The sequence below is a fragment of the Chiloscyllium plagiosum genome, unplaced genomic scaffold (assembly GCF_037043375.1).
Source record: "Chiloscyllium plagiosum isolate Xiang-an unplaced genomic scaffold, Cpla_swu_hap1 HiC_scaffold_6, whole genome shotgun sequence".
Classification (NCBI taxonomy): domain Eukaryota; kingdom Metazoa; phylum Chordata; class Chondrichthyes; order Orectolobiformes; family Hemiscylliidae; genus Chiloscyllium; species Chiloscyllium plagiosum.
The window spans coordinates 89,920,812-89,936,394 of NW_028270144.1; the positions used below are offsets into that span (position 1 = coordinate 89,920,812).

The 15,583-nt window shown below is 38.0% G+C and overlaps 1 protein-coding gene across 6 annotated transcripts in view; it reads left to right on the forward strand.

The window, feature by feature from the left end:
• The window catches only part of LOC122550764 (actin-binding protein WASF3), a 126,735-nt gene that overhangs the window by 18,370 nt on the left and 92,782 nt on the right, over positions 1 to 15,583 (forward strand). For 4 of the 6 annotated variants that reach the window (XM_043691992.2, XM_043691991.2, XM_043691996.2 and 1 more), the window contains 2 exons: positions 9,529 to 9,590; positions 9,901 to 10,062. In XM_043691992.2, the coding sequence (XP_043547927.1) occupies positions 9,930 to 10,062 (133 nt within the window). In that variant the 5' untranslated portion in view covers positions 9,529 to 9,590; positions 9,901 to 9,929. The remainder of the gene's footprint in view (positions 1 to 9,528; positions 9,591 to 9,900; positions 10,063 to 15,583) is intronic. The other 2 variants (XM_043691995.2, XM_043691993.2) reach the window with 1 other exon arrangement.

The window sequence follows — 15,583 nt, forward strand, 5'->3', positions numbered from 1 at the left end:
AAAAGCTCCAAGGAGCTTCGAAATCTGAGACCTGTAACTAAGACCTTGCCACAGTAAGCAGTTGAGGCTAAATGTCGTAAGGTTTCAAGGAGGAGAACACCATAAGACCATTAGATATAAGAGTGAAAATAAGGCCATTCGGCCCATTGAGTCCACTCTATCATTCGATCATGGCTGATGGGCATTTCAATGCCATTTACCTGCATTCTCCCCGTAGCCCTTAATTCCTTGCGAGATTAAGAATTTATCTATCTCTGCCTTGAAGAAATTTAATGTCCCGGCCTCCTCTGCACTGTGTGGCAATGAATTCGTCAGGCCCACCACTCTCTGGCTGAAGAAATGTCTCCTCATTTCCATTTTAAATTGACCCCTCTAATTCTAAGGCTGTGCCCACAGGTCCTAGTATCCCCACCTGACAGAAACAAATTATCAGCATCCACCCTTTCAAAGCCATGCATTATCTTGTAAGTTTCTGTGAGATCTCCTCTCAACCTTTAAACTCTAATGAATACAATCCCAGGATAGTCAGCCATTAATCATATGTTAGGCCTACTATTCCAAGGATCATCTGTGTGAGTCTCCGCTGGACACGCTCCAGTGCCAATATGTCCTTCCTGAGGTGTGGGGCCCAAACCTGTACACAGTATTCTAAATAGGCCTAACCAGATCTTTATAAAGTCTCAGTAGCACATTGCTGCTTTTACATTGCAACCCTCTTGAGATAACAGGCAACATTGTATTCGCTTTCTTAACCATAGACTCAACCTGCAAGTTAACCTTTAGAGAATCCCGGACTAGCACTCCCAGATCCCTTTGTACTTTGGCTTTGAATTTTCTCACCATTGAGAAAATAGTCTATGCCTGTATTCTGTTTTCCAAAGTGCAAGACCTCACATTTGCACACATTGAATTTCATTGGCCATTTCCTAGACCACTCTCCTAAACTGTCTAAGTCGATGTATTTCTTAAATTATTTGCAATATAGATAATGCATAGTGGTGAATATTGTAATGTTAGGTGAGTAGATGTCATATCAAATCAAAATGTAATTTGCACCTCAACTACCAATGATCATTTCCAGTAAAAGCAGGGCTGTGGGGGGCAAATCATTGAGTGTATTTAAGACAGAGATAGGTTCTTGATAAGTATAGGATCAAGGTTTCTGCAGACTCCTCAACTCCTCAGAACTACAACCTGTCCGCCTAACTTCGTATCATCGGCGAACTTCGCCAGAATGCCTCCATTCCCTTCACCCAGATCATTAATATACAAAGTGAACAGCTGCGGCCCCAACACTGAACTCTGTGGGACACCACTTGTCACTAGCTGCCATTCCAAAAAAGAACCTTTTATCCCAACTCTCTGCCTTCTGTCAGACAGCCAATCCTCAATCCATGCCAGCAGCTCAACCTCGAACACCATAGGCCCTCACCTTACTCAGCAGCCTCCCGTGAGGCACCTTATCAAAGGAGAGTTTAACAAAGAGAAGAGTTTAGTACTTGTGGCGGAAGAGACCGAAGGATAGGGTAAAAGGTGGGAACAGGCTATTGATTTGGATGCTGAGTGGTAATGTCACCGGGCTAGTAATCCAGAACACCAGGTTAATGTTCTAGCGGACATAAGTTCTAATACCACCATGGAAGATGTTGATTGTCACAAGAGCTGGGAACCCTCCTCTTTCAGTTCTATCTTGATTTAGCCCTTCCCTCTTTCCCAACCTTTTCCTTTTGGTAATTCATCAGTTGTTTACTTTGTGAAATGGGTGATTTCGTTCAAATAAACCACCAAAAGAGCTAAAATCTGAGAGCTGGGCACCATAGAGTCCTATTTAATTTGGGGGGGGGGCGGTTATGAGTATGAGAGAGAGTGTATTTTCACTTGATTTAGTTCCCTCCATTATTTCTCTACCTTCTATTTCCTTTTTATTATCTTGACACCACCCCTAGAGAGTAGTATTTGTAATTTGTTTAATGAGTTAATTGGGTGATTTTTAAAGAGTTTAGAGAAAATTGGGAGTACTTGGAATGGGGTACAAACCCTGGTTTTGATTCTTATCTACCATTTTTTAAAAGTCCAATTCTGGATCTCTGAAATTGACGATGTTATCACTGATAGATTAATGTTCATGTTAATCAAATATGGCTCATGACCTTTTTTGAATTTTACTATGGCTAGTTCCTTTGTTAGATCTAAAACAATTGTTTCAGGAAACTAGCGCAGTCACACCTCAGAAAATCTTCAACTTTTCTGATAGACGTAATCTAACAATATCAAAACAGAAAGAAGAGCTTCTTTAAGTATATAAAAAGGAAGAGGCAAAAATGAACATACACCCCGTAGAGAATGAGGCTGGGAAATAATAATGGGAAACCAGGAAATGGATGTGAAGTTGAGTAAATACATCATTCTTCACTTGAATAGCATTCCAAAAAATAGTTCTGTTCTAAAGAAGTCATATCAGACTCGAAACATTAACTTTGTTTTTTTTCCACAGATATTTTCAGACCTACTGAATTTCTCCAGCAGTTTGTTTTTACCATTAAATGATCAGTTATTTATCTGCTAAACAGCATTTTAATGTGTGTTAACAAAACTCTATTTTCAATACATTTTATGAAATCCTGATGTAGTTCACATTCCAGTGTTTATTTGATCCTGTATTGGCATCTCAAATGTGTTGAACCGTCTTGCATTGTTTCTATCACAGTGACATGAAGAGTGCTGCAAATTGAAGCATGGTGTTGTGATCTTAATTTATTTCAACATGAACCTTGATTGCTTATCCACTCTGATATTAACGGAAGAGTGAATTTCAGTGATGAACTCAAGGTGCAAATGCAGACTAAATTGACACCCAGAAATGGCCTAAACTTAATCTTTAAGTTCAAGCAGATGTAGTTGTTGGAAAATAGGAAAGCTACCTTTTAATCTGCTGAAGCAACCTGACTACTGTCAATAGAAAGGCTGGAAGAGTTGATGGTATTTACTGCTGATGGTTCAGAAAAATAGATATTTAATACGATAATATGGTTGAACGGACACTATAAAAGTGTTAAGTTAGATTAACTTGCCCCCATTTCAACAATGTTGCTTGTGGAGGCCTGACAGTACTGCAAATCTCTTTGTAAGATGATGGAGTTTTGTACTGATCAGGTACATTTGTAACACTATGATTTGAAATTATAATTGAACTTGAATAAATGCAACATTTGGATTGCTTGCCAAGTTGCCAACCATACTGGGATCATGTGATTGGATAACATGAAAGCTGGTGCAAGAAATTAAGATGTAATACTGGTATCTTTTATATTTCTAGCACCTAATTTCAGATTTGGTTTTGAATGCTTTATTATGATTTTGTAGAGGAAGTGGCAATTGTTCAGCCCTGATATCCCTCGTTAATCTCAAAATCGTAGTTGCTGTACCCTGATTTGTGAAATACTCATCTCTTTTAGATAGGACTGCTAGCCAATACAGAAATCATAAGTTGGTTGAGCTCTGGGAAAAAGCCAGATGGAAAATTTGCACTGCGTTTTCCTATTGTATGCTCGAGGAAAGTCTTATCTTTTGTTAAGGGTGGTCTGTTGGCAACTGTTAACTGTCATGTGTACAGGGCTCGAAATCTATTTAAAGCATAAAACTTAATTTCCTTTATATTGTGCAAAGGAGCCATATCTTGTTTGCTACTTGGTAGCAGTTGATTTCAAAAAGATACAAGAATGTAAATTTAAGGATTCCAAACGGTAAGTTGCAATTCCACCATCATTACAAAATCTGTGTTTTTGAATTTAGCTGTAGGGATTCAGAGCATTTGGGTAAGTTTCTTCATATTTGATACAAAATGAATCAAATATTGTAATCATATATTTTAAGCCTTTTTTGTTTTAAAGAAACACTGCGTTGGATGCAACTAAGAATCAGTTTGCAGCTTGCTGCTCAAGAAATAAAAATCTTGATATAAGGGATAGCAAATTAACTAAAATTAATACTCCTACACCATTCATCTTGGTAAATCTTGAACACTAAAACTGTAAACAAACAATTACATTTAATACTAACAATTTAAAATAAATGCTAGTTTTAAACTGTAGTTCTGTATTTTTAAATGTTTTTAACAGGCTGATTATTTTTACAGTTGAAAATTCCAGCTGGCTTCCTGTTGTTGTGACCTGTTATCATCCATGCCTAACAGCAAATAAACACTTGTCTTGCATGTTCAAATGACCTAAAGCTTAACTCCTTTCATAGAAATCAATTTCCATGCTTTTAAGAAAGCAGCTTGCTTTTTGAGGTGTTCCAGTTTTATTTTCTGTCCGTAATCTGATTGTGTAGGTACAGTATTTCCAATTCATCCATATGGGCTTCTGGAGTTGCGAGTAGATTATAAATTGAGTGGCATAAGACCTTAAATAATTTCTGAAGAACTTTCAAAATTAAAATGAATATTAGATTGCTTTAGAGTTTTTACTGAATTAATTTTACTGCAGGGGACTTGCAAATTCATTGTGCTGACTGTGTGATGCTCTAGGTCTTTTGGAATCCAAACACAACTAGCTGAGTCATATCTGTGTTTACATTTCTTATTTGCTGCCTTGATTTTGACTGTTGTCTGCCTGAAAGTTTATAGAAAGGGCTTGTTTGAGTAATGCTACCCTGACTCCAAGTTAATCCCAAATGAGTATAACAGCAACAGTTAGCATCAGCAAATGCAACAGTAATCAAGTAAATTGGAGCATTATTCAAACCATTATTTTGATCAATGGTAGGTATTTCTAGTTAACCTGTTCAGGTATGTTATGCCACATCTCTGGAGCATGTGCGACTTGAAGCTGGACCTTCTGACTCCGAGGTAGGAATACTATCACAATGCTACTTGATCCTTTTGATTGTATATGCATAACATATGTGAGGCTCTTATGATCCCTTGTATTCCTTTAAATTATCTGAAGGGAATAGAAGAATACTGGTCTGAAACCAGTAACTTTTTTTAAAAAAAAAGTTGTTATTAACTCAAAGGATTACTGTATGTAACTCATTAGTCAAAGCAAGCACTACTGGCAACTGACATATTTCAGAGCCACTTATTCTTTTGGCCCAAAAATTTTAAGGGAGACCCTTAATCTACTTTTATTTCTATTTGAGTTCCCTTGTATGTTATGGAAAATGATTGTGTGATGCAGCTTTCAGGAATTTATTTTGATTTTCCTCAGTATAAAAATTACTCTTGGAGCTAGGAGGTTCTTCCAGTGGTCTGATTTGTCTCCAACAAAACCCAAAGAGGGGTCACCTGTTAGTAAGTATTTTTCCACTTCCAGCTGGATAGAAAATTGAGCTGGAAAAAGCATAGCAGGTCAAGTAGCCGAGGAGGAGGAGAATCAACGTTTCAGGTTAGAACCTTTCATCAGGACTAGGGGAGGGTAAGGGGACAGTGAAATAAATGGGGGGGGGGGGGGGTTCAGGCTGGGGGAAGGTGGATGGGATGGCGATAGGTGGATGCAGGTAGATACCTGTGACTGGTCAGTGGGAGGGGTGGAGCAGATAGGTGAGAAGGAAGATGAATGGGTCAGGTCAGGTTAAGGGGAGGGGGTAGAGAGGAAGGACACGGCCTGGGATGAGGTTGGGTGGGAGGTGGGGCAATTTGGAAGCTATTGAACTCCATGTTAAAGCTGTATGGTTGTAAGATGACCTTGGCTCCTTTGATAGTCCCTAAACCTTCCTGAAAGACTTCAGATATTTAATTAGGACTTCACCCAGGAAGCCATTTTCTAATCAAACAATGTTGAGCAAATCTAGGCGAATCTTTCTCAACTAATTTTGTCCCATAAAACTTGGGCCTGAGCCTTTTACTGCAATCATAAGCAACCAGAACAAAAATTGTACCCTTAATCTGTAAAGATTCCCCTATCAATCTCCATTAGAACTGGATGAACACTTAACTGGATGTTATTTTAATTGGTTCTGATTTGGATATTTGAAGCAATTTAACTGTTTCAACCCAGATGTTGCACTATCCAGAGTGTACACTCTCCTGGATATCTGCCTAGGAGTTCTCTTACCCAATTTAGATCAAGTAGGACTCCTTTGCTGTCTCCAGTCTGCATATCAGCACCACAATTGCTTGCTGGCCCAGAACCTGAAGAAAATTGTAATCGTTTGGCAGAGGATTGGCTTTGTTTTGGGCTTTTGCTGTGGGCTAACCTAGAGCCCCTGTGTTCGGGGTATGTCATGAGTGAGGCAGTGCAATTGCCATTATTCGAGTGGTGTTCCCCAAGCTCAGTCGGATTGGCGACGGTATCCACCTTTCAATGGGATACACTGCAACTCATATGCCTCACTTGCTGCCTTTTCCAATGATAAAACCAGTTGTAATATTTGTTTGAAGTCCAGTTGGGATTCAGCTGGTAGGTGCTTTTATGTAGTTACATCATTAATCCCACATACCAAATGGCCTTTCAGCATCTCATTAAGGGTTAAATCAAAGTCACATGCCTCTGCCAGTCATCTTAACCTCATCAAAAATTCTGACATGGGATACCCCTGGTTCTTGAATTAGCAAGTAAAAATTATAGTGCCTCAGAATCAGGCTTAGGGTCGTAATATTCCTTAACTAAATCTGTCAACTCTTGAAAGGTTGTAGTATCTGGTGCCTTAGGGAAAGTTAGGATCCTAATAACCGAAAGAGCTGTGGGTCAACAAGCTATCGGGAGAATTACTTGTTGCTTTTCATCTTCCTCAATGTCATTTTTTCTGAAAAAAAACACCACATTCATTCTACATAATGGGCCCAGTCTTCGATGGCAGGGTTGAACAAGTCAAGCCTTCCAAATAAGATCATAATGCCAGAAATCCTTATCCCAACTCAAAAGACAACTGTTGAGTGAATTTCTTCAGCAATGTGCTTTACTATTGTCGCCACTGAAATAACTCCACAGAGGCCGGTATCTGTAATAAGTCTTTGAAGCTGCTCCAATTCCCTCAGAGCCAGATCACAGATTGTCAGTAAGCCTGACATTCTTCATTTTATCTGTCAGCCAGGGCTCCCAATTTGACCATATCAACATCCCTGATCAGCGAATTCCTATTCTGAGGTCCACTTGGCTGACCTTGTTGCAATCACTACACACTATAATTTCTGCATTCAGAACATGCCCACTTGCCTTACTCTGGCCATCAGCACTTGTACAACCATTTTGGGACTATTGAAATATGTGTGATCTGCATGAATGTCACTGGAACAAATAACCAAGATGAATGAGGAACATAATTTGTTCACAACTCATCCCAATTCCAATCCCAATCTCTGCAGGGATCTCAGCCTCACTAAGATTTTAAGTATTGCTTCCTTAAACTAGATGCCGTGTTAAGATCCTGTACTATAGATCCTGTAGGACATACCTACATAGCTTAAAGGATTCATCATGGAACTCTTAAAGGCAGGTCTTTGCTTGACCTCCACGATGGGTGATTAAATTTTCCAAAATATTTTTCTTGTTTTTGCCAAAAAGCGTCCTTCAACTGAATATTCAGTGCTATATTTTGTAAGTTGAAAATCTCAATTAATTGAGCTTTCTGATTATGTTATTAACCAAATCATTAGAAGGAACAGTTGATGAACCATTGGTACATTGGATACTTCTTCTCATTCATAATATGGCATCGTCACCATTACAGCACCCCATGTTATTTGATATTTTTGTGCTCAAGTCTGAGAGACGGATGAGACCAAAGTAATCAGTCTCAAAACCAAAAATGCTGCCAATTGATCCGTACCTAGCATCATAACTGTACGACAGGTTTGATGGATCAGCTGCATTTTCTTGACTCTCAGTTTCATATGTTGGTAATGTTACAATGACTAGGATGAGAAAAATGATGGTACATAGTCAATGTTGTGAATATTCCAAAAATAGGAAGGAAGGCAAGTGGTGAGGATGACAGAGTTTGCAGAGGGACATGAACAGTTTAGGCAAGTGGACATTGGAAGGTAATGTAGGAAAATGTAGGTATGCAGGAAAAATGGAGGAGCTGAATATCATTTACATAAAAAAAGGTTGCAGGAAGTACAGAACAGAGATTCTGGAGTCCAGTGCATAAATCACAAAAGCCCAGCAAGTTCAGTGGGTATAAGAGAAAACCATGGAATGTTGGTCTTTATTTCAAAGGGATTGGAATATGAAAGTCTGCATGTTTTGCTAAAACTATACAAGGCATTAGTTAGACCACTGCTGAAATACTGTGAACAGTTTTGGGCCCTTATCTAAAGAAAAATACTTGGTCAATTGGAGACAGTCCAGAGTTGGTTCACTAGGTTGATACTGGGTATGGTGGGACTGTCTTATGAGGAGAAGTTAAGTATGTTGGGCCTGTACTACTTTAGAAGAATGAGAGACAACTTTTTTGAAACATAAAATATTCTTAGGAGACTTGAGAGGGTAGATGCAGAAAAAGGTCTACCTAGTGTGAGAATCTAGGGCTAGAGGGTATGACCTCCAAATAAAGGGTCACACATTTTAAGGCATGATGAGGAATTTCTTTGAGGGTACTGCATCTGTGGAATTCTTACCACCTCGTGCTGTTGAGGTTGGGTTGTTAAGTATATTTAAGACTGAGAGAGACAGACTTTTAAACAGTATGGGAGTCCCAGAGTTGAGGGGAAAGCCTACAAAATGGTATTGAGGGGTATCAAGTCAGCCATGATAGCAGGACAGACTTTGTGAGCTGAGTGGCCTACATTTGTATTTTATGCTCTTATGGTACAGAGCTGGAAGTAGTAACTCTCAGTAATGGAGAGTATATTGGTTTTAAAACTTAGCTTGGTGAGCCTAATAGGCCATAAATTGCAAAACATCTTGTTCAACTTTAGACATTGGTTGGGGAAAGGGCGATGGAAAATGTTTGGAAGTATGGGATAGGACAGCTAGAAAAAATTGCAGAATAAAAGTTACATCATTTCCCAATAAGTGGAAGAGTAGCAGGAAAAAGAAATAGAAAATCTTAGAAGTATAATAATGATAGAGTCCACTTTTTGGATTTTTGAATAAATGCATGATTGTGCACCCTGTAGGATCTGGTTGGAATATGCTAAGATAAAAGATAAAAAGTCTTGCCATTTACCAAAATTATCAACTAGTCTTACTCATAAAGTTACATATTAATGAGCTGATTTGTTTAGGTCAAGAGTCCTTGTTTAAGGAATATGTTTTATAAATATTATACAAGCCACCTATAAATGTTGTATTAGCTGTTAATCATGAGGTCTTTAAATTAAGACCACTCCTAGATATGAAAGCACAACTTGTTTACAACTGATTAATCTAGTCCTACAGTGAGCACTGTGTGAATATAAAAATAATTTAAATTTGTATAATGCCTTATTATCACATTTGTCAAAGTGTTTCAAAGTGCTAATTGTTTGAAATGTAGTGATTGTTGTTATGCAAGTCAGTATTTATGAATTTATTCCTGCTTATTTAAATATGGTAACTTTATTTGTCAAACTGTTAATCAACAGATGTTTCCATTTTCCAGGCAAGCTTCTTTCAGCTATGACTAGGTATGATCCGTCGCTACAGTGAGAACAGGATTAGCAGGTCAGCATTTCTCTCTTTTCCATAATACTTTAATCTGATAGCCATTTGTACTTGAAACGATTTGTCCCTTACTTCATATGTTTGCTTTCAATGGTAAATCTCTCTTTAACGATATTAAAATAAGTGCCATTTAATTCTCAAAATGTATTGATTATTAGGTTCATCATGATATGCTGTAAAATTTAGCAGCTTTGTCTTTTAGGTATGTGATTTTGTCCAGCTAATGTGCAGCGATAAAGTTTATAATTAAATTAAATGGAATTGAGTTTGTTGCCTTGTCCTCTTGTTAAATATTGCATGTTGTTTTTAGCAGGTAACTCTGTATCCTCACAAGAAAATATGCCATTAGTAAAGAGGAACATTGAACCCAGGCATCTTTGTCATGGTGCTTTACCTGACGGAATTAGCAATGAACTGGAATGTGTCACAAACAATACTCTAGCAGCCATCATTCGTCAACTCAGTAGTCTCAGTAAGTGTAGATATATCCTTTCAGAGTTTATTAAATTTTAAATACTGAATGATGAAAATTATCTAGTATCTGCATCTTATCTCATAAGCATTCTTATGCAAATTTTCCTTCCTATCATGCTACTAACTTTTGCATTTTCTTTAAACTTCTTATGCACGTACACTGTCCCTAATCCTTGATTCTGTTAATGAACTGTGCATCAAAGCCTTAAATATACTTCATGACCCAGTGAAAAAAATACTCCTCATCTCTGTCTTAAATGATGTCTTCTTAATCTGAGATTGTGCCTTTGGTCCTAAACTGTCCCTCATGTGAAAGCAGCCTCTGCCAAGCTCATTAGAATCTTCAATGTTTCAGTAAGGTGGCCTCTTGTTTTTCTACACTCCTGTGACTTCAAGCCCAATCTACTCAATCTCTCCATGTAAGAAAGTCCCTCCATACTTGGGAATCAGTTTGTGAACCTTCTCTCGACTACCTCCAATACCAAAATCTTTGCTTCACTTAAGGGCCCAGAACTGCTCAGTATCCCAGCTGTGGTCTGATCCACATCTCAGTTTTAGAAAGACCCCCCTTTTTTTCCCCTACATTTCCTTTGAAATAAAGTCCAACATTGTATTTGCCTTACCTATTACCTGATAGACTGGTTCCCCTTTATCTACCTTGCTTGCAACTTCTTCAAGAACTGAAAAAAAGATTCAACCATGATTTCTTTTTTTATGAAGTCATGCTGACTATACTTGATAATATTGTGGTTCTAAATGCTCTGTTATTATGTCCTTTTAACAGACTTTAACATTTTCCCAAAGATTGATTTTCAAACTAATTGGCCTACAGTCGTCTGTTTTTGTCTCTGTCCCTATTTGAATAAAGCCATTACATTGGCAATTTTCCAATCCTCTGGGACTCTTCCAGAAGATAAGGATTCTTTGAAGATTATTATTAATGCATCTACTATATCAGTAGCAAATTTGTAGAAAATCCTAAGAGGAGAAAGTGAGGACTGCAGATGCTGGAGATCAGAGCTGAAAATGTGTTGCTGGAAAAGTGCAGCAGGTCAGGCAGCATCCAAGGAACAGGAGAATCGACATTTCGGGCATAAGCCCTTTTCAGAAAATCCTAAGACTCAAACCATCAAGTCCAAGGGACCTATTGGCCTTTAACCCCATTACGTAAGAACATAAGAAGTAGGAGCAAGAATAGACAATTCAGCTATTTAGCCTACTCCACCATTTAATATGATCATAGCTGATATCATCTTGGACTTATTTTGACTTTTCTGCCCAACTCTTCATAACCCTTCAACCCATTACTAAATAAATTTGTTCAGTATCCACCATGGTCTGGGGTAATGCATTCTACAGATTCATAACCCTTTGACAGAATTTGTCCTTATCTTTGTTTTAAATATGCTACTCTTTATCCTAAAACTACACACTCCGTTTAGATTGCCTCACATTATGTCTACTTTATCAATTACCTTTAGCATCTAGTATACCTCATTTAGATCTCCTCTCCGATTTCTAAATTCCAGACAGTATAGGCCTAAACTGCTCAATTTTTCTTCATAAGACAAACCTATTATCTCTGGAATCAATCTAGTGAATCTCCTCTGAATTGCCATCAATGCAACTACATCCCTCCTCAAGTAAGAGGACCAAAATTGTACGAAGTACTCCAGGTGTGGTCTCACTTTTGCATTATACAGTTGCAGCAACAGTTCCTTACATTTATACTCTATTCCTCGAACAATAAATGCCAAAATTCTATTTGCCTTCCTTATTGCAGCTGAAACTGATTTTCTGCACTTCATGCCCAAGGACACCCAGATCTCTCTGCAGCCAACTACTCTGACGCTTCCCTCCATTTAGATAATCAGTTGTCTTTCTATTCCTTCATCAAAAATGGATAACCTCAAATTTAGCTGCATTAAATTTCAGTTGCTAACTTTTGGCCCATTCACCTAACCTCTCCATGTCCAATATATTAAATAGTTGGGGCTTTCTCTCCACAGATGTTGCCAGATTTGTTGAGTTTTCCCAGAAACTTTTTTTTTTGTCTGATTTTCAGCATCTGCAGTTCTTTGACTTTTTGTGAATCTTGGAGTTCTTTACCACAGTAGGCTGTTGAGGCTGGGGCATTAAGTATATTCAAAGCTGAGATAGACAGGTTTTTAATCTGTAAGGGAATCAAAGTTATTGGGGAAAAGTCAGGAAAATGTATGTGTTATGGTCCTATAAAAAGATGTAACATTTTATTCACTGATCCTTACAACAGAAATAGTGTATATATGAATAACGTTGACAATAGATCAGTGATCTTTCATTGTTTCAGCCTTCACAAATGAAACCAGTGTACCCTGTAGAGGAATGGGATATCACTGTCAGCAACTTATGGAATCTGTGTTTAACTGAACATGTGCAGACATCAAAAATTGTCAGTTCCTATACAGGAACAGTAATAGTGGGTGCTGACAGCCTTGTCATTATTAATCCTGCAAAATCCAGGCCACTTTGCGAAAGCTATGTTTTTAAAACATTGTTTACAGTCCTGTTATCAAAACTCTGACGTGAACTCTTGCAACTGTTTTTGTAAGATTTTGTTTTGTAAATGTTGCATGATCAGAGTATCTTGATACATGATGTACAGCATATGTTTTGTATTACTAACGTGTTTTATAACTGAAGCAGTTTGGTGGATATGACAGTTTTGTCAAAATAGATTATTTAACTTTGTTCAAATTAAAGCTGTTGTGGTATACTGTGTGTCTTACTTTGGTCTGGTACTTGTTGAAAACCTTCCATCACTTCCTCTCCCATTCTGTATTGTTTACCTCCTGCATGAAAGAGGGTACATGTGCTGATGTACATGTGCTTTGTTGCAAATCCTGGAAGAGAAGAGGCTATGTGTGGCCACATGTGACTAATTCAATCATGTTGACTTTTGGACATAAAGTAATGCAATATATAAAATTACTGAGGAAGTCATAGTATGACCTGTTGCTTCTGAATTAATTTTGATTGTTTCTTAAATACTCTTGAACATCTCGTTACACAATTTGTAAAATGATTTGCAACATTTTCTCAACTACACATAATATGCTTAATATGTACCTTAATTTCTAATCTAATATTGTTCATATTCTTGAAAATGTCAATGTATTGCAATTCTCCTGTAATTATTAAACATCTTTGAATTTCTTTGAGAATTTTAGCAATAGCCATCTAGTTTAGGTGCTCTGTATACATTTAATATTACCTTGAGAGAAGAATATAAGTTGGAAGTTAACATGATTTTATAGTACAGGACAAATTCAGGGAACGGCACTGGTACAGTTCTCAGTGTATTAGGAAAAAAAAAGTCATAACAGTAAGGGGGTACCCCATATATCCTGCAGAAAAAAGGCTTAGATAGGACCTTTGTGTTAAATCACTGTTACAGAATTTCAAAATCACTGAATTTGGCCCAATATGCATGAACTGGCTCTTCAAATGTGCGTCATTATCTAGTGCCAATTTCCCCATATGCTTGCATTATTACTTATTTGTTATTTCTATCCAAATAATCATCCAGTGTCCTCTTGAATGCCCAACTGAACCTGCCTTCACCACACTTGTAAGCAGTGTGTTTTATAACCTAACTACTGGCGGACTGAAAAAGTTTTTTTCACACATCCTTACTTCTTTTGCACATCACTTTACATTTGTGCCCTCTGTCCTTGAATTGTTTTAGAATGGGAACAGCTTCTCCCTATCTACTCTACCCAGCCTATTCATGATTTTGAACCTCGTCTCAGCCTTCATCTCTCTAAGGAGATCAATATCAACTTTTCCAATCTATCCTCATGGCTGAAGTTTTACAATCCTGGAACTATTTTTGTAAATCACTTCTGCTCTCTCTCCAATGCATTCTCATCTGTTCTACAATGTGGCACCCGCAACTGTACACAGTATTGCAGCTGATGTCTAACAAGTGCATTACACATGTTCAACATCACCTTCTTGCTCTTGTGTTGCATGCCTGTTAATAAAACACTGTCAGAGGATACTAATAAGCTAGCTGGTGAAGTAGGAAACCAGAAGTTGATCTTTTTACTCAATATTAGATTTATTTACAGAATATATCATTATACATGTCTATCTCCTCCTTCACTTACCCTCGACAACATAGAAGTCTCTCTTTATAGGTGATCAAGAGTTATTTTCCTCATCAAACTGTTCAGAAATGTTATTATGCACTTCTGCAGCAGGTGGGATTTGAACCTAGGCTTACTGGCTCACAGGTAGGAACACAATCGCTGCACCACAAGATCCTGTGTTTAAGACATTTTCTCATCAACCTGTTGTGAAGAGATGGGGGGGAGACTAGGGAGAACAGGAAGGGACTATATGTTCTTAAGACTCATGTCTTCCATCGAGTTACTTTCCTCATCAAACTGTTCAGAGATGATATAACACACGTCTGGAGCAGGCGGGGGTTGAATCCAGGCCTCTCTGGTCTAGGGGCAGGGACACTCCAAGAGAACGAACGAATGAACACACACACACACACTCTGTATGAGTCTAATTAGAGAAAGATGACTGGAGATGGTTTAACTTGACAGTCACTGTGCCTCAATCAAGAGGAGAGGTTGAGAAGGCAAATCTCTTCCTAACTTCAGCTGGTATAGGAATTTAACCTATGCTGTTGGCATCACTCTGCATTGCAAACCAGGCATCTAACCAACTGAACTAACCCAGCATCTATAAATAAAATAAAATCAAATGGACTTCAACTCAGGCTTTCTGGGTCAAAGGTACACAACCTCTGTGCCACAAGATTTTTTAAAATTTAGTTTGATATTCATCATTATAAATATCTCTGAGCAGGTAGAGTATAAAATGTTACAACGCACTTCAGGAGCAGGTGGGATGTGACCCATGGTCTCCTCTCTCAGACATTGGGACAGTACCACTATGTCACAAGACCTGCAAACGAATTCAAATCCTCCACCTGTTTATCTTTAACTTCAAGAATTCAATTAACACAACATTAACACCACATGGTGTCCATTGTAACATGCCTTATTTAGAGAAAATGAATAGAATTAAAGGAGAAATTATCCAGTGTGAGTTCAACCAGACTGGTTGGGCTTATCTCCAAAGAAGAAGTGGCGAGCCCTCAGTCACTGGGGTATAGATGAGGGAAACAAAATAGTGTTAAGTAAATAAAATGTCAGTGATGAACAAGGAGGAAATCAGTTTAGTGAACAGCAACAGACTTGAAATATTAGGTCTGTTAATGTAGTCTTCATGGAACTTGGAGAGGATGCTTGTGGTTGGAGCAGTATGAAGTAATTTAGCGTGGAGGGAAGATCTCCAGAATAGATGGAATCATCAACAGAGTTTGAGATATTGACTTGATGTTTGATGGTGAGATTAAGCTCTAGTGGCGCTAGGAGGAAGTCTCAATGAAAATAATTTTAAAGTTAGATTCTTAATCCTCATTAAGCAAGATGTAGGATGATTAGGGTGTGAATGTAGAC